The sequence below is a fragment of the Ambystoma mexicanum genome, chromosome 10 (assembly GCF_040938575.1).
Source record: "Ambystoma mexicanum isolate Mex_15411 chromosome 10, UKY_AmexF1_1, whole genome shotgun sequence".
NCBI lineage: Eukaryota > Metazoa > Chordata > Amphibia > Caudata > Ambystomatidae > Ambystoma > Ambystoma mexicanum.
Window position 1 is genome coordinate 514,142,386 of NC_090932.1, and position 23,007 is coordinate 514,165,392.

The 23,007-nt window shown below is 42.1% G+C and overlaps 1 protein-coding gene across 2 annotated transcripts in view; it reads left to right on the forward strand.

The window, feature by feature from the left end:
• SLCO2A1 (solute carrier organic anion transporter family member 2A1) overlaps positions 1 to 23,007 on the forward strand; it is a 469,694-nt gene that overhangs the window by 346,424 nt on the left and 100,263 nt on the right. For both annotated transcript variants that reach the window (XM_069618059.1, XM_069618058.1), the window contains exons 4-9: positions 457 to 684; positions 2,011 to 2,109; positions 14,626 to 14,759; positions 15,369 to 15,450; positions 18,835 to 18,999; positions 20,146 to 20,329. In XM_069618059.1, the coding sequence (XP_069474160.1) occupies positions 457 to 684; positions 2,011 to 2,109; positions 14,626 to 14,759; positions 15,369 to 15,450; positions 18,835 to 18,999; positions 20,146 to 20,329 (892 nt within the window). The remainder of the gene's footprint in view (positions 1 to 456; positions 685 to 2,010; positions 2,110 to 14,625; positions 14,760 to 15,368; positions 15,451 to 18,834; positions 19,000 to 20,145; positions 20,330 to 23,007) is intronic.

Consider the following 23,007-nt stretch of genomic DNA (forward strand, 5'->3'; position numbering starts at 1 on the left):
GAAATATTCAGGTATGGGGTTTTGAAACATGACCCTGAAGATGGCTGAAGAAAGTATTTGAGAGTAATTCAATGCATGATTACTACTTTGGTGTTTTCTGACAAGAATGCTAACAAACATCTTTGATATATGTTGGTGTAGGTGACCCTGTGCTCCCTTTTTGCATCCTCTGAACTATTCATGAATAAATGAGTACCGTAAAAACCAAACCATGGGGATCATTTTTGTTGTGCTTAACTTCACAGAATAAAGCAATAATTGCAACAAGAGGCTTGAACATAGCACGTTAAAGCCAGACAAATGCATGCTTAAGGTCTCCGAAAGGTTCCTTGTGGTTAGACCAAGTCCTAAATGCAGTAGAGGCCTAGTTGACCGTTTCAAGTGTCCAATAGAGTTCACACAGGTGTGCTCACGGATTGTGTTCTTTTTTATAATAATGTAATACTTCTTTGGCAGGCAACAGCACTCAAGCTGAAGCAGAGCTCTGCCTCCCCATAAACAGGTCTTCCCATTGTGGTACCAGTTCCTTGTCTACCCAGAAGCCCCAGCTGAAGGCCACCACCATGTGGGCACTAATGGTCCTCGCCCAGTTACTAGCAGGAATTGGCACGGTGCCCATCCAGCCATTTGGGATTTCCTATGTAGATGACTTCGCTGAGCCCAACAACTCTCCTCTCTACATTGGTAAGTACCAGATAGTCAGACAGGAAATTGTAATTTCACTCATCAGACTGTTTTCCGGGGCTCTTAACTCTTAACATTCCTAATAATCTCTCTTTCCTTTCAATATACTTTTTGTACCATCCCAAATCTCCAGATCTCTCTCTTTCTCCTCATCACTACTTTTTCCTCTCCACAAGTCCCTCTTTCACATCACCTTATTCTGTTGCTCCCTTTAGAAAGCGTTGACTCTTTATTCTGTTCTGCCTTCCACTCTTTCCTAATTTTGTATTACTTGAATGTTTGTACTGCAGTGACTCTACGCAGAGAGTCTCAGGTCATCTTACAAGGTTAACACATTATGAATCTGGGATGTGCAACAGAAGTTACACCATTTTTCATGACAGGGTAGAAAGAAGGGATAGGGCAGGGGAGGTGGTGGGGAAAGAGGTATGTTTTGTGTCTTTTTCAGACAGTGGTGATGGTGGATGTGGTGCAGATGTGGTGGGGTGTTTCTGACTGTGGATGGCCACTGGATGAGTGCTTGTTTTTGGTGCATTTGAAATTGCAGAGGAGAATGCGTAGGGCACGTTGGAAAGCTTGTCTGGTGTTTGTGTGGTTGATGAGTCGTAATTTGTTATGGAGGTAAAATGGGGTTTTGCAGTGGATGGATCGATATAGAATGCAGAGCCCTTTGGAAGCAATTCTCTAGGGTATGGGGTGCAAGTGGGCTTTGGAAGGAGTTAGGATGATGTGTGAGAGTTTGAGTAGGTGCAGGAGGAATCTTGCCACTATGTTCTGTGTAGTTTACACGGGGAGAGGGTGCTACTGGGGAGTCAGGTGATGATGGCATGCCCACAGTTCATTTTTAAAAGAACGAGTGCCTCAACTGTGGTGAATAACTTGTGAGGGGGAAGGATGTATTTTGTCTTGCGTAGACAGTGTAGTTGTAGTTTACATGTTTTGGTGATGGCAGCTATGTGGTGGGTGGCGGAAATGTGAGGGTCGATGGCACAGCCTAGTGATTTGACAGTTATGGGGAGGTATATGTTGGGGTTGTCTGTGGTGAGTTCTTCGATCCACGGTATGAGGTCAGGTTTGTGCCTGGGAGGGCAGATGAGGAAGCATTCATTTTTGGAGAGATTGAGTTTGAGGAAGTGGGTATCCATCTAGTTGGTGATAGTGAAGAGACAGCTTTTGAGGGTGTCGAGTTGTATCTCCTTATATTCAACATGTCTCCCACCAGATAAATATCCCATTGCACTCTGATGACTGTCTTGAACTTCTAAAAAAATGTCTTTTTCTCTCAAATGCATCACTGTATATGTCCATGTTTCTCCCTCCTTCTAGCGATTCTGTTCTCAGTGGCAGTCTTTGGACCAGCTTTTGGTTATCTCCTGGGGTCGGTTGTGCTACGGATCTTCGTAGATGTTGGAAGAGTTTCTGTTGGTGAGTTTCTAAGTTATTATGCAATATATTTTTACCACAGAACTCTGTGGTGTTTTAAGGAGGGTTATCTCATTGCTCTCACAAAGCAGGAAGGAGTGAGCAACCTTACAAAAAAGAGCATGCACACTCATCAAGACAGTCCCTCTGGTCTCTGTTACCTTCTGTATGGGACTTCATTTTCTCAGCGTAAAACTAAAATGCTGTAGAAGAGAGTGGAGCTTTGGGACTTACACTATTTATCCTGTCTCCCAGCTGTTATATTAATGTAAAAATGTATTTAGTTGATTTTACATTGAGGCATGCATCCTGGTGGTTGCTTCAGTGTTTCAAACATAGAAGGTGCATTTCGGTGATCTCATGTGGTCACCTTCTGAATTTGGAAATCTGTGTAGTGCTTCAGGACTTCTCTTTATGTTAATCACATGATTCAGCTGCGCCTTTCATAGAGGACGTTTCGAGGTAGCAGTCTACGTAATAATGCGTTTCAGACTTGTGCCCTGCTTGTATGGAATGCGAGGAAACTGTTGAGTATTTTCTCTTTTTATGCCCGTCTTACAGTGCCTTGCAGGCTCTTTATTTAAAGCCCATTCTGATCCAATATGGCATCACACACCTAGCCGACGCCTTAACCCTGTGCAAATCATTCAGCAATAAACTGTTTTTTCGAGTCACCACGTTCATACACCGAGCAATACGACAAAGGAGAAGATATTGCAAAACACCTTGTGGTGTAGCAGAGGAAAAGTGAGCTAGCCATGCTTTAGATGTCACCTAGTTTAAAACTTGGACTTTACCTGTGGTTTTCCTTAGATCTACCAATTTTGCACAGAATATAACTGCCACGATAATTAAGGTGATTGGGCAGCATGGTTCGCAATGATGGACAAACCTCACCAATAGAACTCCCGATGGGTGAGCTACGTAATCCGTTAGGAACAGCAGTCATGTGCCTTTTATAATTGAATGCACTCTGGTTGCAACGCAAAGTTTTAAATAATGTATGCTTGATGGATACACTTGAGTAGTAGATGGGGCCACCTTTCCTCTTCAAGTACATTTTGACAGGTGGGAACACCCGCTTTGTGTCTTTAGTCCCACCCCCGTTTGACAGGCTTTTGATATGAATTTTCATATTATATCAAATGTACATATTTATAGGAAATGTGCTTGATATGTTTTGATATGAAAAGGGTATTATTTACATCAGTTTGATATAAAGTTTATATTAAAAAAAATGTAATATGGGAGAGCGTGTGTGCACTGTTTCTTGGTCAAGGGCATAGTGAGTTGTGAGGAGTTAGCTTGCAAGTGTGAGGTGTTGGTGATGCTTTGATGACACGGGAGTGGGTTGTGATTGTGATGGTATGACATGATGTTATATAAGCTGGCCTTTGATAAGCCTTTCGATAATTTAAAAAAAAACTTATATTATTTCTATTTATAAAAACAAAACAAAAGAAACAAAATGTGCTATTAAACCTGTGGTTTGATATCAAATATGTTTGATATATAAAAGTATATAAACATTTTAAAAAATGTATATCAAAAGTTGTTTATATCAAACTTGAAGGCGGATGGAACCAACAGCGTCTACAGAAAGTGTGGGTACAATCGCTTAGCCAATAGCCAACATGTTTAATCAGGTGGATGTGACGTTGGGCGATCGAATGATAACTCATAACGATGATATGTAAGCCTACAGGGCCTACATTGAGAGTCTGTTAAATTATGGCCATGATGTCCTGGATAAGCAGCTCTCGGCAGGGTTTTTTTACCACAATAACGCGGGCCATTTTGACAACACAGCTCTGGACGGCTATAACAAGGGATTTGTGAAAAGAGCCTATAACGCCAGGACCAGTAAACTATTTGATTTACTGTGCCGCCTACACACTGACGTTTTCTTTCAGGATAAACTATTGATCAAAGATGTTAATCTTAAAGTGAAAGTATCCAGAAACACAGACGCTGTTTGCTTCATGAGCAAGAACGCAGAGCAAACTAGTCTTTGTATAGACCAGTTTATTTGTTAAACGTGTAAGCGTCTCCCCGACTATGAGACTGGCACGTGCAGAGGCACTGCAGATATCTAACGTGAAATATTGTGTGGAGTGCATCGCTCTTTAAGTCTTCAGCGTTCCTACCGCGGCACCAGCCAAGACAACCTGTTTCTAGGGCAGCTCCCAAAGATAATCATCATGGAAATTGTTGAAACAAAGTCCCTTACCAGTGCATATGATAAAAACTTCTTTTGACTTCAAACACTGTAACATGAACTATGTGGCTCTGCACAAGGACAGTGTTCTAATTCCTGCCTACACCCAAATTTGGACTGCAGAGCATAATCAGAGAGTACATGGGGTTAGTGGCTGTCACTGGAAAGCACATGTGTGATGTACCAGTTTCATTCACACACAATCAGTATGCAATTGTCTATACCTTGCTTGCCTTTGATCTAAGACCCAATAACGCATCAGTGGGTCATTTCAACCTCATGAGGTGCGGAAACCTATGCGCTGAAATAAAGTTTGAATGAAACCTAACTGCCACACATTACCTGCTAGTGTGAAGCATTTAATAGCGCTTTTGAGATCAACGTACAAAGAAACATACTTTTTGATATTTCATGGATACTCTACAGAAAAAAGGATTTTGTGTAAACATAGACACGCTAGAAGAACATTTCATAGTGTGCATGCCAGCGATACGTGTCCCAGACGTCAACCCAGAAATTGCCCAGTTAGCCTGGTGGTGAACACTGATCCTCAGGCCCGGGCTGGATCACACTGGATAGCTTTGTGGCTGCGGGAGATGTGCTAACAGTGTTTGACAGTTTGGCGCACTTCCCGCAACACCCTATATACGCCAGAGGTTTAATGGACTATGTAAAAATCATTGCAAAATATTTACATTATATCACTTTACCGGTTCAAGACTCTAAAGCGTGACCTGCGGTCAGCACTGTATATTCTTTATCATCCAAATGTCACAATGTAAATCGCTGGCGGCTGTTTTGAAAATGTATTCAAGCAATTGCATGCAAAACGACCAAATGGTGATCAGATTTGTTAACAAGATGTTATCTAATGTGTATAGAGGTTTACAGTGTGTCAAAAATGAAAATGTGGATCGGCTATACACTGATACATGTATCAATAAAATAGTTTTAAAAATCAATATGCACTGTATGTTATTATACATACTAAATCATATAACATAATAAACAACCAGTCATGTTTATGAATAGAAAACTTTTATTTTATTTATTTATTTATTTTGCATTTTTAAAGCGCTCACACAGCCCACGGTCATCGAGGCGCTGTTACAGGAATTGTTCATTTTTTCAGTTGCATAATTGTTTTTTTTTTTTTTAGTTGCGTATTTATAATGCGCTTAAACACCCAGAGGTTTCTAAGCGCGGACCAGGGGATCAAACCTGTGTTGCTTCGTGTCGCCTTGCTTCCAAGGCACGCACGTTGCAGTTCAGCTATCCTCCCGAGACGATATTAATAAAAAGACATATGTAATACTGAAAGAAAAGAACAATTATAGCAGAATATAGGGGCAAAGAAACATATACATTCAACAATGATTGGGGGTCACATTATTCAGATCGCAATATAGGCCGGCCGCGGCCCTGGCATGGTCTAGATGTTTCAGAGGCACGCATGCCAGAGGCGGATAAAGAATCTGTAATACAACTGGTATTCCAATCCTTTTCAGGGCTGGGTGAGCGGGGACTGCTTATGGGGGTGCTTAATGGGCTCTGTTGTTGGTGAGGAGTTACAAGAACCCCAGGTCTTAGCCATTCCAGAAGGCGTCATTGGGCAACATTACCCTCGACCGAAGTCTAAAGATTTAAATCGGCCACCACCTGCATAAACACGTTCCAGCCGATGGGTGCATTTATTGTAGCAGTGGGGTTTCGGTTTGTAACACTTTGTACTAGATCATGCAAGTTCGAACCCCTTAAAACCCTGCCTTTATAAAAAACAGTCTCCCCTATCGGTCCATGCGTTCACAACCGTTGCAAGTTGCATCTTATGTTGCAATAGTTCTGCATTAGGTTTATAGCATTGGCTAAGAGTATTTAGCACATCAGCCACAACAGGATATGTCCCCGGTGGTTCCCCCACACAGCTAGATTCTTCGGGCAGCATCTATAAAGTTAGTTTGTTTTTCTCTGCATCGCTGTGTCGGGAGAGGTTTAAGTACTTGTGCAGAATATTCAAGAATAATGCCGCTTTATCGTTCACCGATAAATCAGATCTGTTTAAAACATCCTTCATTTCCGAGCTGAGACGCATGGTCGCAACCTTTCGTATATCCCAATACGGCAGGGGCGTGGGAGTCATTGGTTTTCTGACACTTGTCCACCAGATACATTTTATGGGTGTGTTACATTATTGACCCCTAAGCAAGCTGGTGATTAGCAGTAGGGCTATGCCAATGAGCGATCCTATGAAACCACCGGACTAGGAGACCACTTTTCTTTTAGCCCTTAGCGATATTTTCTTATTGCACCGTTTTTTATTACCTTCTTTTCCTTTTTCAACACCTTCTTTTACTTTTTCAACACACTTATTTGATGGTGTGTTAGGGGGATGTGGCCCTTTAAAATGTTCTGAGCAATCTCTGCAATAGCGGCCATCGAAGGCTGCGGCTAGAATGGCCGTGTGCTGTTGAGGGGTGGCATATACAAGCATTTTCACAGCGCAATGTTTCTTCGTATGTGTTTTGACATGGTGAAAGCGAGACCAAGTACTGATGCGATATTGCACTTAATGTTGTTATTTAGATGTCTTTCTCATTATATAAACAACAGGCAACTCTGGCGGAAATATATCGGTGCACAATCTATAAACCCCTACAGTGATTGTTTTTAAATGAACCAGAATATATCCATAGGGCTTACTGGTCACATCTTCAAAGGCTTCCGAAAAAAAAGCGTTTGGTCGGACACATCTGGCGGGCTCGCATGCCTAGTTGCTGCTTATCCCATGGGTTTTTAAATAACACTATATAGCTAGCGTTCGCCATTCTGACCCTGCTAGGTCATCAAATCATCCATAATAATCATATTCACCACACTCAGCGGTAATAAACGATCGTCATTGAGACTCTCTGGCATACCTTCTACAAACCGAAGGTGTTTCAATTGCTGTTGTAGGGTGTTGTAAAAAGAATACTAGCAACTGTAAAACCAAATAATATTTTCGGGGGCATGTGATACAATGGTGTGGGCATTTTCTAAATGTTTGACAAAGTAACTCTTCCAGCAGCTAGAGGGACCGGCCAGCACACACATTAAGGGGTATTGTAGCCTGGTATCCATAATGACAAATATCGCGCAGTAGCTAAGTATGTACAGATATACATGTGCAAGCTTTTCGGGCAAATTTAAATCACTGCAGAAGGCTAGCCTTTCAAGCTTGTAAAAGCTGATAAAACAAACGTTACTATATCTGCGCATTTCTATTTACCGTTTAAGCGCTACGTGGAAGGTTACACTGAATTGTAAATAAAAAAAGCTGTAAATAAAAAACATGATGCAGTATACATCTCGAAAACTGTAAAAAAACACATGTATTGTATATCACACACACAACAAAGCTTTAGAAGTTATGATGAATCATTCAGCATATAGCATCTCATCACACCTGTAAAACACTGATCAAACCTGTGAAAAACATTGGGTTGGCATTGGTTATCAGTGTCATGACACATGTTTTAAAAAATAAAAGAACAACTCTGCTGGTTGGGGCCTCAGGCCCCGCTGGATGAATCAAAATAACGCCATGCTTTGGGGCCCCCAGACACTGCTCGGGCCCCTTGGATGAATAAAATACAAGGTAAAAAAAAAAATCAATGTTTTGGTCCCCACCAGACATTCCTTGGGCCCCTCTCGATGAATCAAAAATAATAATATAATAAAGAACTCCACATTTCAGCACCCCCCCCCCCCAGACATTCCTCGGGCCCCTCTGGATGAATGAAAAACAACAAGATAAAAAAACTCCATGTTTTAGGGTCCCCCAGACAGTTTCCGGGCCACTCTGGATGAATCAAAAACAAAAACAATAACCAACTCCAATGGGTGCAAGCTGTAATCCAGGCATGCCTACTAATGAAATTTTAAAACAACGCCTTAGCGTCGGGACCACCCAAATCCATTACCATTGCTGATGCACCAAAAACATTGTACCACCCATCCTTGGGGTGTTTGAAACATTCATGATTTGTTTATCCCAAGAGAGCCAGGAGGACCCGTTGATGAATTCACAAAAGAACTCTGCAGCATATGCCCCCCAGATCCATTGGGCTTTACCACTGTAACAGCATTGTCAGACCCCATCCATGGGTCGTTGAAACATTCCAAAGCTGTTGATCCATGCAAAACAGGCCCCATCCCAGTGCCCGCAAAAGATCCAGTACAGACAGGCAAACCCATCCCTGTGCCCTCAAAACATTCAGAATGTGCTGGTCCACACAAAGCACCCCACCCCTTGGAGACTTTTTGATCACTTATTAGCCCCCCGGACATTACGGCTGGAGTTACAAAAACTCCAGAACCAAGCCACCCCAGTGATGATTTCATAAAAGACAATCCTTGGCTCTCGGGCCCCCAAATCCATCGGCCCTTGCTGCTGTAACAAAAACATTAGATCCTTTCCTGAGTCGTTAAAACATCCAAGATTTGTTGTTCCAGAAACAACAGGCTGCCCCATTCCACAGGCCTCGAGTTGTCCATCGCCTCAGGAAGTTTTTCTAGAAGCTCCCTGTTGCAACATCCAATTGTTAAGAGCCATTTCTGAAAAAAACATAAAAACATAGAGTCAGCATGGCACACTTTAACTTAAAAATATAAAAGTGCAGGCTGGCAATTAATCCTGCCTACAGCTAAAGAATACACACATTTTGTTTTCAAATCTCTGTTTGCACCATTGAATAAAAATACACAGTGCTAGATTCTAGAACATACAATTTTAAAATGATTTTCACATTGTGTTTAAATATTTTACACTTTTAGAACAGAGCTATTTATTTACAAGCTTGCATTAAATACATAAAATCAACTTACTTTTAAAAGTAGAATGCCTCTTTTGTCACTAGGGTTTAGATGGCCTGAGGTCTTCATTTCCAGCCGGGGCTCCACAGATCATGCAAATCTCCCAAAATCTACAGTGCTGTTCTGGCAGGCTTCCAAAGCATGAGTTTTAAAGACACCCCCCCCCCATCCAGCCTCCTATTTTACGTGCAGGCTGCTGCTGGCATTTAAAAAGCCCTAGTCACAGGGAGTTTACAATACAATGGGTCATTCATATGTCCTTTAGACACAGCAGTCACATGCTGGCTGAAGATTACATACACCTTTGGGCTATGCTTCCTTTACAATGAATGGGGCCATGCAAATACAGTTTAGTCACACCAGGCACATGGTGGCACGTGATTACAATAGCCTCGGGCTTCATTGTAAGGTTGCATCATTCTGATGTGGCTTCACATCATTTCTAGTACACAGAGAAACAGAAATAGCTAAGTCAGATCACTGGGCCTCGTGTGTGTGTGTCATCATCTGTGAATTTTCTGCCCTGCTGGAGCATTTTCACAGATAAAGGCAAGCTGCACCTGTGTTGCTGTGGCGGAATGGTAGAATCCAGTGCCCCAGCATTTTGCATGCGTTTGTGTATTTTTGTAGCCCTAGAATTAGATCTTCACTTTTCATTTTGTTATACATTATAAACTATATGTTCACAGGCCCTGTAACTCAGCTGTTTTTTTTATAAAAAACATAGCGCATCTTTTGGCATAATATGTTCACAATGCATTCTTGTCAAGGCATGCCCTGGCACCTTCACAAAGCATGTCAAAAATTGATATCAATGTTTTTTTTAATTTTGATAAACATTTTTTGATGTCAGCCCTTTCTATGAATCCAATATCATTTTGATATCTAAACAGATATCACATTTTGATATAGAAAAAATGTTGACATAAAAAACTTTTAATTTGATATAACAAATTCTGATATAATGTTGATGCTAAAATAAATTGATATCAATTTTGTTTACATTTTGAGATTAAAAATCTGATATAATTTTGATATCAAGTTTTATTTTGATATAAAAAATAAATGTAATTTTGATATCAATGTTTTTAAATTTTGATATAAAACAAATGTGATATTACATTTTTTAATTTTGAGATGAAAAGATTGATATCAAAAACTTTAAATTTTGATATACAAAAATCCGATATCATTTTGATAAACATTTTTGACATCACTTTTTTAATTTTGATATAAAAAAATCAATTACATTTTTATATCAAATTTTTAAATGTTGATATATAAAATGGTATTTTGACATCCATTTTTTTATATCAAAACACATTTTTGATAGCACATTTTTGTTTTCTCTTTCTGTTTTTATAAATATAAATAATAAAAAGTTTATATAAAATTATTCCAAGGTTTATCAACATCACAGCCACAATCCACTCCTGCGTCATCAACACCTCACACTCGCCAGGTAACGCCTCACAACTCACTATGCCCTCCACCAAGCAACAGCGCACACGTGCTCTCCCATATTAAAAACATTTTAATATAAACTTTATATTGAAACCATTTTAATATAAACTTTATATCAAACTGATATAATTGATACCCATGTCATATCAAAACCTATCAAAACACACTTCCTATCGAAATATATATTTGATATCATTTTGATATCTTTTTGATATACTTTTTTAACATTAAAATGAACATCAAAAGCCTATCAAAAGGGGGTGGGACTAAAGACACAAAGGGGGTGTTCCCACCTATCAAAATGTATTTGAAGAGGAAAGGAGCTCCATCTACACACTTACAGAAACTTATTTGAAATCCTTCAAAAGTATGGAAGGAGGATAATTAGCATTCTAAGTGCCATGCTTTGAAACGTGTGCTCATCTCCGAGATCACAAAAGAGTTACTGACTAAAAGACCTTGCAGTTAAAAAAAATAATGTAACTTTAAGTTGACAATTACAGCACTTCTTGACCATTCTACGAGGAACTGAGGAACCAAACCTTTTTGCTTTCTCTGCTACATTATTACATTATTACATCATAATATCATCTTTATTTCATCTCTCAGCCATAAAAGTACAAAATAAAACAAACAATGCCTACAAAATAATCCATATATTAAACAATTGAATTTAGATGGGATTCCACATCAACACCACCTTCTGCATGTAAATATCCAATAAAACAGCATTGATACAAAGTGCAAGTGCTCAGTAAAAATAACAGGATTACAGGGCATCCTAAGTATCCTCGTTCCAGTTTCAAAGCATAACACTTAGAATGCTAATTGTCCTTCCATCCTGTTTATTGCTTCCATGCCTTTTCTAGACAGTCAATAAGGATTCGTCAGAGAGTAACTGCTAAATAGAGACATAGGGAGTTGCCATTTTCTCTAGGTAATTTGGACCTCTGTTGCAACAGCCTTTGAAAATGTCCTTGAATCTTGAATTAGATTCTTTTTACCCGTTGAAGCCAACAAAGTTTTTTTAAACTTTGCTAATGAGGTCCAATTTTGAGATTTAGACAATCTTTTGTTGCCTTGTATTGTATTCGTTGCATTGTTTTAATTTTGATCTTGGGAGCCCTGTGTATACAGTGTTGCTATAGTCCAACGTTGATCGGGTGAGTCGTGTGGCAAGTTTGAGTCAAAGGGTTCATCAATGGAAGCACCTGCTGAAGCATATTCAGTTTATGGTTCATGCTCTTAAATGCTGCATTCAGCTGGGTGTGAGGGGGAGCTAGCTGTCAAACCAAAATACCAGGTTTCTGGCCTTTTCAATTGGCTATTGGGCATTGAAAAACAGGTGCAGTCAAGTAAAAGAGAGAATGTTTATGTTGAGTATGCTTACTACCACTGTCACCATTTCCGGGCCATTTAAAGATGGGCAGCTCTCCCTCATTGCGTTCTGGTAATCAGATATTATTGTGAGATAGATCTGGGCGTTAGTTGTATGCACCTGGAGCTGTGTCAGGTGTGAATCAGTGAGTTGTGCTAGAGGGCACATATGTGTCCATTGAATCGCAATGGTGACAGTGACAAACCTTGTGGGACCACTAGTGTACTTGACCAAACCCTGTCAATTTTGATGAGTATGCTTCTGTTGTCCCACAGCATTCAATCCATTTGGGTCATCCTCTTTATTCCTGCCCATTCTTGAAGTACTTGATAATGATATGATGATGCAATGTGTAAGGGGCAGTTTATCACTCAAGGAGAATTCATACTGAAGGGTGGTGAATCTAAGTTAGTGAGGAGTTAGGGTGACGAACCTCTGCCCAGACTTACTGATGACTCGAACCAAATGCATCCTTCTGGATACAGAGTTCCATGGGGTGCCATGTGACTCAATGAAAGCCAATAAAGGAACAGAACCCGTCTCGTAGTTTCAGATTGGCAGGATTCATTTCAGCCAGCTTACAGAGTCATTGCATAGCCTGGTGAAATTCAATATGCTCTCAGAGGTTCAGAGTTCCTATAAAAGGGCCAGATTACTTTCACGTTCTGTTTGTGGGTTTGACTAGGGGTGCAAAGAATGATGTGATGTCAGTTTCTTCATTCTACCAAAGAATGCCACAGGCGTTTATGTCCTGCAAGGTGGTCACAGGAGTGACGTAAACAGTGTTAGCTACAAAAAGATGGTATGTCCTATGGCCACTTCTACCTATTCCTCAACTAAATCCTATTATAGTGTTCTTCCTGAGTGTTATGATCCACTACTGTACATAGTATTCCATTCCTCCAAACACAGGTGGAAACCGTTTAAAAAATAATACAAATAATGCACCAAGATCTACTAAAATACTGCACCTAGCATTTTAATACATCTGCATCTATTAGCAATGTACAGTCAGTACAAAATGAGGTGAAGGTCCTCAGTTTACCACATGTGGTAGCAGTAATTAACATACGGGGTAATCCAGACTTAAAAGCCGCCAAACTCATAATGGGCACATGTTGGGTGTTTCATTATCTCCTATATCATTGGGGCTAAGGAAGAGCCAACAGCAAGTCCTCACCTCTCCTAGTTCTGTTCCACATACTTGTCTACCTGGGAATCCAGGCTTCTTGGCTCTGGCAGCATCTCACTGGCACGGATGTGTTCAGCTTTCCTAGAAGAACTTTGGAACTTTTTCCCTGGGTGCGTTCCTTTTGCCTGCGAAGCTCTAGGTACCAACATGAAGGCCAGTCCCAGTCTTATAAGGCCTCCAGGAATCGATTACAACTTTCTTATAAGTACTTTTAAGGATGTTGCAACATCACACCTCTCCTCCAAAGTATGTGTGTTGTATCAGACACATACTATCCGGTGATTGAGGTCTGGTCTCCACGATCTTGGTTATTTGACTATCTTTAATCTTGGAACAGAACAGTTCATCAAACCCGTACACAGAGTAAGCAGACTTTGGGGTTCTGTCTCAACATTGCACAGGCTTTCACCATTGCTGGTAGCAAGAGCAACTGATATGAAACCTAGATTTGTAAAATCTTTGATATAAGTCACCCAGAGTACAAAATCTAACTAAAAAAAACTTCCAAACCTGCTGGCTTTACGTTTGTGAAACAGATCAAGAAAATCAACTTTTTAAGAAGTCACAAAGCAGGGTACCCAGTCAGTTCACCTAAAACATTACAGAGTGGTACATTTCACCGAAGACTATAACACCGGGAAACACAGAAAGTATTAAATAAATATATAACGGGTAGTGGGGTGAGGGGTTAAAATGGGTCAGAATGGGGTTGGGGTGGTGCAATAAGTCTGAAGACTTTGGGGGGCAAATTAAAAATAAATAAGTTTGCAGTTTTTCAGTGTTTTGACCACAATGAAGTGTACCACTCTGTAATGTCCATCAGTAAAATCACATATAACCCAAAGTATCAGAGTAAACTCAATGTACACATGTAATTTTGCATTATTTCCATGCAGTCTATGCACTATGCACTACTAAGCACTATGCCTGGGAGGATTTTCTAGCAAACTCTCAATCTTACGAGCATGATTTTTAATATATCATGGTTCTTTTGACATATATTGCACACGGTATGATCACAATTCTCTCCAGTCAAGGTAGAATGCCCATGGATTCTATGGTCCTGCAAAGGTAGCCCTGTTGCAAGGAAAGTGGAGCCTGAGATGACACTTCGCCAGACATCACATCAAGCTTGCACCAGCATTACTTGCCTGCAAGTCTTGTATCATCTTGTAATTGCATAGTCTTTCTTTCACTGCCACTAGGTGATGAATTGTCCTCCTGTTAGGAATGTATGTGTCCTCCACCTAAATAAAGAACACTGTGTGATTTTTGCTGTTACACTGGGGCAGTGAGGATACTTCCCTGCTGTAATAAGGCTTTAGAGCAATGCATATGCCTTTGCCCACGTATTCCACCATGTGTCGGCCTGTGTTTGATGACAGAATTGCATTTTCCCCCTTGCATTTTCAGAGAACATTCATCTGAAGCCCGGTGACCCACGCTGGATCGGGGCGTGGTGGCTGGGGCTGCTCATCTCCTCGGGATGCCTGGCTATCACCTCTCTGCCCTATTTCTTCTTCCCACGACATATGCAGAAGGGAGAGGTGAGGTGACAAGGAGTGTTGCGCACAAAGTGACCTTGGCCACAAGCTTGTTCCCATGGCTGATCTCTGGGAGCCATTTTGAAATTCAGACAATGTAGCCCTTCTACTTTACAAGTGCACTGCCGGATGGAAAACGAGTGGGATACAGTATGCGCCCTGAATAGTTGGTTGCAAAGGGTCATAGTTATGTTGAAGTATCTTTCCATTTCCGGATTAATGCATGTGCCCCAGGAACCAGTTATAATTGTGCTCCTGCTTCTTAGAATTCCTGGCATACGTGTCTGCATGTTTGCTGATGTACAGCCTGCTTCATTAGATGCCTTCAGTTCTACAGTCGTCTCTTGCAGTCTCTTCAACCCAGTGTCTGTCTCTTTTAATGCTTTCATCCAGCATGTTGCAAAGCCCCGAATCCTTTATATGTCGCTTTCAGTGTATTGAATCCTGCTCCTGTCTCTTTGATGGCCCAAAGCCTGTGTCTGTCGGTTTTAGTGCCGGAACTTGTGTCGGTCTCCGTCAATGCCCACGTCTCTGCCTTTCTTTGTCCATGCATACATTTTGTGTTCAACAGTCTCTTTTGATGCCCCAAATTCCTCTTTTGTCTCCTTCCAGCAAGCGATTTCCGAGGCCACCGCCAAGAAGAAGTTGGGAAATACTGCAGCTTCTGATCTCTCCTTAATGGACTTCATAAGAAGTAAACTGCTTCAGTTCCCAAAAAGATCTCTGTGTCGCCGATATAGGACAGAAGATTTCTGTTTGGGTGACATAACCAAACGACTGGAAGGATCTGTGTGTGGTATCAACTATAATTCCGCATACATTTTTCATATAATTTCGTATATTTTCATATTCTTGGGAAAGTATTCCTTTTCACAAACACATCAGTGTATACATGGGAGATTTCAAAAACTTTTATGTTACGGAGGAAAAAGGGCGTATTGTGGGTGTCCAATGCATTTCGGTCCTAGTGACCATCTTCAGGGAGTTTCAGGCTTTGCTTCCACATCTATGCACCTTTTTATTGGTGCTTTTAAAATTGGTGTAAGTTGTCAATTCAGGAACCCCGTTAGGTATCTTATCTTGTTTTCTTTTTGCAGTCTTATGGGGTTCTTGCCCTGGTGAGCTTCAAAGTTTTTTGTAGTGTTCTCATGGGACACCAGGACAGCAGGACAGCATTTTTGTAATCTCCCATGTATACACTGATGTGTTTGTGAAAAGGAATACCTTTGCAAGAATATGAAAATATAGTAAATTGTATGAATATGAAAAATGTATGCGAATAATGGGTGATACCACACACAGGTCCTTCCAGTCGTTTGGGTTATTTCACCCAAACAAAAATCTTCTGTAATCACTTTGTACTCCACTGTTTCTGGAAGCAGGACCAAATAGCTAAGTAAATAAGAACTAACACCAAAAAAGACAACAGAATCACAGCTGTACCCCACCCAAAACCCCGATAGAAACCGATATAGGACAGGCCATACACTCTGCTCTTGGCAGAGTAATTATGTAGTCAGCTGTATCGTCACTATTGGGCTGTCCATGCACCTACTTGTGGCAAAGCAATGAGGGAGCGGGCTGTGCCACCACTGTAGGGTAGACCATATGCCCTGCACATGGCAGTGCAAAGAAGGAGATGGCTTTGTTGCAGTGGCATGTCCAGACTCTTTTGACTGGGGTGGCCCCAGTGGAGCAGGGATTTATGCAGGGGTGGCATGAAGTACGAGCGCAAACACATAAAAAAATAAAATAAATATCATAGTTTAGGGTAATGTGGTAGCACCTGGGTTGGCCAAACAGATTCCAGGGGTAACCGTGCCACTCCAGTCCACTCCCTGGACAAGCCATGCTGTGTTGTGATAGGGCAGTTTCTGCACCCCGCTCATAGAAGTACAATGGATTTACTGGTTGTGTTGTCACCATACGACAGTTCATACAACCTTCCTGTGGCAGTGAAATATGGGAACTGGCTGTGTCATTGATCCAGGGCAGTTCATATACTTCCTCATGGCAATGCAATGAAGGAGATGGCTCTGCCATCACTATGGGCAGAACATACATCCGACACATGTCACTACAATGAGGGATATGGGTGTCTTATTGCTGTAGGACCGTCTATGTATCCTGCTCATGGCAGAGACAAGTGGGAGCTGGCTGTGCGATAATTGAAGGGCAATCCATAGAACCTGCTCATGGCAGAATGACGCGGCAGCTGGCAGTATCACATTATTAACATGTTACAGGTTAGGCATGATTTAAAAGAAATACCTAATTCACTGTTGAAAACTATGCATAAAGGGGTCTGGGAATCCCTCTACCGGTATGAACACGGCCCATTTACCTATTCTTGGTGGATGGCCAGTGGGAGGATCTCAACTATGCTTTAGCTCACTATGCTTTCCTCAGAGGAGACATTTCCATACACATATCAGTCTTTGTCCTACCCTGGGGCAGTCCAGCACCGAAATGGTAGGCAATTCTCCTCTGAACAAGAGTATCAACAGCTACTCCAAACACTTGTTTCGGCCAAGTCGCGCCTCATCAGTGAGGTGGTGCTGTGGCTTTCTAAGCACAGTGAGCAAGGGGTCCACGTCTGGATTCCCCTGGTAACTTAGGGTGAGAACCCAAAGTAACCAACATTTGCATAAAGAGGTCTGGGAAACCCTCTACCGGTATGAACACGGGCCATTAACCTGTTTCTGGGTGGATGGCCCCCGGCAGGATCTCAACCATGCTTTAACTCACTATGCTTTCTACAGAGGAGACATGTCAATGCACATATCAGTCTTTGTCCCACCCATAGGTAGTCCAGCACCAAAATGTTAGGCAGTTCCCCTCTGAACAAGAGTAACAACAGCAGCCCCAGACACATGTTTTGGCCTAGTCTGGCCTCATCAGTGAGGTGGAGCTGTGGCTCTCTAAGCATAGTGAGCTAAAGCAGGTCGAGTCTCTCCCGGGGGCCAACCACCCAAGAACAGGTCAATGGGCCATGTTTGTGTGCAGGTAGACCATTTCCCAGACCTCTTATGCACATTTTTGGGTACTTTGGGTTCTCGCCCTTAGTTACCAGGATAATCCAGATGTGTATCCCTTGCTCACTGTGCTCAGAGAGGCACAGCTCCACCTCACTGATGAGGCCCGACTGGGCAGAAACACGTGTCTGGGGTTGCTGTTGGAAATCTTGTTCAGGGGAAATTTGACTAGCATTTCGGTGCTGGACTACCTTTGGGTGGGACAAAGACTGATATGCCTATGGAAATGTCTCCTCTGTCAAAAGCACATTGAGCTAAAGTATGGTTGAGACTCTCCCGGGGTCCATCCACCGAAGAACAGTTCAATGGGCATTGTTTGTGCAGGTATAGGGACTCCCAGACCACTTTATGCACATCATTGGTTACTTTGGTTTCTCACCCTAAGTTACCAGGGTAATCCAGACGTGGACACCTTGCTCACTGTCCTCAGAGAGGCACAGCTCCACCTCACTGATGAAGCCTGACTAGGTCAAAACACGTGTCTGGGGTTGCTGTTGGTACTCTAGTTCAGAGGCGGTTTGCCTACCATTTCAATGCTTGACTACCTTTGGGTGGACCAAAGACTGATATGCCTATGGAAATTTCTCCTTCTAAATGCGCACTGAGCTAAAGCGTGGTTAAGACTCTCCCAGGGGCCATCCACCCAAGAACAGGTCATGTACGACTTGTTTGTTGGAACAGAGAAGAGTGACAACTTGGTCAGCAGCATTTTGGGTTGATTGTAGTCTTAGACTCGCAGGATGTGCCACTTGTTAGGATTGAGGTGCAATGCTGCTGCTGCTGTATTTGATTAAATTGCAGGGTTTCTGATAGTTAAGAGCATTGGCAAATGTGGGCACGTGTCAGCAGTGGAACGGCAGCTAGAAATGCATGCGAGCACTGAGGCGCATTAGTATATGAATGAACAGTGCTTAGGTGTTGCTGCATCGGCTTACATAGCTGAAGCTCAGGATCTAGGGCACCATTTCAAATGTGTTGAGTGATCTGTGAGCATAAGCTTTTTGGACAGCGAAACAATGTTATGCAATCTATTCTCTCTACAGAGTTTCCCAGGATCTTCCTGCAGCTGCTTCTGAACCCCCTCTTCATTCTGGTCGTCCTCTCGCAGTGCAGCTTCTCCTCGGTCATTGCTGCCCTCTCCACCTTCCTCAATAAGTACTTGGAGAAGCAGTACGGCACCACTGCATCCTATGCCAACTTCCTAATCGGTCAGTGACTTTACCCAGTGGAATAAGTGTGTAGATGTCAAACGCTGGCACCTGCTATGGATATGCATAGACCTTCTCTGGACTCACTCCAGTAGGAACACACCAGCCCAAAATGTTAAGCCATGTCCCTTCTGCAATGAAACACAAGCATCTATCCATTCAGTACTAACTCAGATGTTCGACTGAGACACGGTGCTCACTCTTATCCGACGCATATTATAGACTCATTCATTCTCCTTTTCTTACTCTAAGCTGACATGTGACAAACACAGCCCCAGCCCTACAGGACTTTCAGAACACAGGCTGTCAGGGAATTGTCTCCTTTCCCTACTGAACGACATGCCTGGATGTCATGAGTCAGTGCAAATCAGCCTAGTCGTCGTCGTTTTCCCCCTTGCTCCCCTTCCCTGTTACCTTGTGGTGCTTTGAAACACTGTCTTGTTGTATAAGCGCCTTATAAATGCCCAATAAATAGTTCCTGGGAGACACAAGAATTTAACAACAAACACTTGAAGATGTAGCCAAACCTGTCTGTCTTTTAGACACTAGAACAATCTTTTAGACACTAGAACAATGCACCCAGCCCTACAGATAGCAGGTGTATCAGCAACTTCTGCTCCCTAAAATTAGGCAAATACTCCCCCCAAAAAAGGGAGTAAAAAAAAAAGAGCCTGCCCCCTGCTTTGTCCCAAACATTTACATAGAGATTGTTGGGCTAGTAGTACACTTAGTGCAATAGTGAGACACTACTATTACTACTTTAATCTTTTAATGTGCATGAGTAACTAGGTGCACGCATTTATTACAAAAACATTTTTGTTTTAGTTAAAACATACGTATACTCTTATAATCTGCTCCCATTGGGAATGGGACTTACTTTTTTACTCCCTAAGAAATAATTTTACTCTCAACTTGAAAAAATAGGGAGTAAAATACTCCCACTTCAAAATCTCAACTGGCGCACTCAATGCACCCATAAGCTCTCCATCCCTGGTCAGACGTAAAGGCTTCAGGCCATGTGTACCCTCTGCAAAGATGTAGAATAGGCAAGTGTGAAAGATGTAGACCTTGGTGGACATGAGGAGGAGGCTTTAGAAACCATGCCCTTCAATACTCACTTCCATGCCTTTCTTTCTCCTCCATCAGGTGCGATCAATCTGCCAGCAGCCGCCCTGGGCATGCTGATGGGGGGCATTGTCATGAAGCGATTCTGCTTCTCGCTACGCGCCACCCCTCGGTTCACACTGTCAGTGCTACTGGTCTCCGTCCTCTGCTGCGTGCCCCTCTTCTTCATGGGCTGTTCTACACAGGAGATAGCGGGAGTCAACAGGTAAGAGCACGGTTGGGGGAAGTGTGTGCGTGGTGGGGGAGTTGAAGTGGGGGTTACAGCGGCTACCCTATCAAACCTGCCAGAGGGGACAGAGAGGCTCCATCATTCAGCAAAGCTAGTTAAGAAAAATGATTGACATCCAATGCCGTCAAAGAGATATCCCTGATTGCAGGAGGTGCGAGCAGGCCACTGCGGCTGAGACACTTGCTATCTCAAGACAGGACTCCAAGGCCCCAGGTGTGTGTTGTTATCTGCACAATACATTGTAACACTCTGGGTCAGCCCCTGTTCTCCTCTTGGTTTCCAAGACATTACAGCAGGTTCTAAGATTATGTTACGTTATAAAGCTTTTATAGTGAGCGAATCACTACGATAGTGGTCTCACAGAACCTGCACCTTGTCTGGAAAATGATCGTATTGTGCTACCACCCGGGATAACCAGACTGTAATCTATGGAGGAAGAGGAAGTGGACAAAAGGTACAAGTAAGGGGAAGGTTGATGCAGGAATAGGAAAGGAATGCCCAAAACTACCAAACTGTGATGATGCGATGTGGTCACCGTAAAGGAAATGTGGCTGTGCATAATGGTAGACAGTGGATCAGACGGAAAGCTGATCCCCAATGAGGGAAGGGAGGACATCTCAGAGTAACGAGCAATTTTCCACTGGTGGCAATTCATAGCTCCTTAAGTACAAGGGTTAATGGAGGCATGGTTGTGTGATGGCCCCGAGATGTGCTTGGGAAACCCTTGAAGAATGGAGGACAGAGCTATTAGTTTCATTTTTTGGGCAACCCATATAAACCCTTAAAGATAATTAAGAGAAAATGTTGAGACATGGTAAGGAACTATACCGTCTTTTTTTATTTTATTGGGTTTTTATAGGGGTTTGTTTTTGTAAGGAGCCATTCATGGACAGAGCCATTTCATAGCAGCCAAGTACAGTACACCACATGGTAACACTGGACATCAGAGTCACTAGTTATCTATGAAGAACAGCAAATCATGGGCCTCTAACAGTGCGCAGATAACTCAAACATTCGAAGACTAGGGATCAGAACCTGCAGGTAGCCAGGGGCTGTATGTATGACGATAGCACTGCAAACCTCGAAACTAAGGAATGGGTTTTGAGAGTGTTTAAATGTGGAGATTCCATATCAAATCTAGTTATTGGAGCTCAGAACCTGCTAGTTTCCAGTTATTGTATGGCGATAACACTGCAAACCTCGAAACTAGGGATTCAGTTTGAGGATGTTTATATGTGGACATTCCATATCAAATCTAGGGATTGGAGCTCAGAACCTACTAGTTTCCAGTTATTGTATGGCGATATCACTGCAAACCTCAAAAATAGGGATTGGGTTTTGAGGGTGCTTATATGTGGAGATTTCATATCAAATCTGGGGATTAGAGCTCAAAACCTGCTGGTGGCCATTTATTGTATGGCAATAACACTACAAACCTCGAAACTAGGGTTTGGGCTCTGAGAGTGTTTATATGTGGACATTCGATATCAAATCTAGGGATTAGAGCTCAGAACCTGCTAGTTGTCATTTATTGTTTGGCGGTAACAATGTAAATGTCAAAACTAGGGATTGGGTTTTGAGAGTGTTTAAATGTGGAGATTCCATATCAAATCTAGGGATTGGAGCTCAGAACCTGCTAGTTTCCAGTTATTGTATGGCGATAACACTGCAAACGTCAAAACTAGGACTTGGGCTCTGAGAGTGTTTATACATGGAGATTCTACAGCAATTTTGGGATAGGGTTCCGTGCCTTAGAGTCTCCAGGTATGTGCATAAAACTGCAAATCTTGATATCCCTGAGAATGGCTAAGTATGCAGGGAGAACTCCCACATCTTATTACACATTCCAAAAATCCAGTGCCAGTTATTGCCTGGGTATTTACCATGCGCTGCAGACCTTTTATGGAAACGTTATTAGTCTTTTGATTTGCTGTTCTTTTTCAAAGTCTCCAAGTTACGTAAACTACCTTAAATACACAATATTTATTTGTATGTATTATTTAAGAACAGGGATTCATTTTGAACACAAGTGATTTCCATATTAGGCAATAACAGAGAGCGAAGGCAGTCCTAGGTTAAGGTGGCTTCACAGAATAGCATTCATTGAGGATTCAGGGTGTGAAGGGGGTAAGAATAACAACATAAACCAGTGGCATGAACTAGAGGACATTACAATGCTTTAACGTTGAACACCTGAGGCCAGTACTTAGATATTTACAAATTATATAGAGTAGTCTGAGAGGAGACTGCAGGAGAGGTAGGTTGGGCAGTTAGTTTGGATAGGAGAGTGGATAGGTTTTGAGGGGGACTCCTTCCATTGCCAACATGTGGCATTTGAGCATCGTTTTGTTTTTTTCAATTTAACATTTTATTTGATCATTCTGAAATGTATACACATTATCAACAGTAAAGCATTTAAAAACATTACAATCACTATAACGTGGCCAGAGGCAGAAGTAAATGGTATAAATCACTGTACCCTCCTCCCTCCCCTCAAAACTTCAGCTCAGCCTTGTAGCCAACAGGTTAACAGAGGTCTTTTGGTGTGGGCTGGGAATTGTTCTGAATAGCCCATAAAGGGTGCCCAGGTATTCAGGAAGTAGTTCAGGTTTCCTGTGCGAATGGCTGTTACTTTTTCAGCCACCGCAATTTCC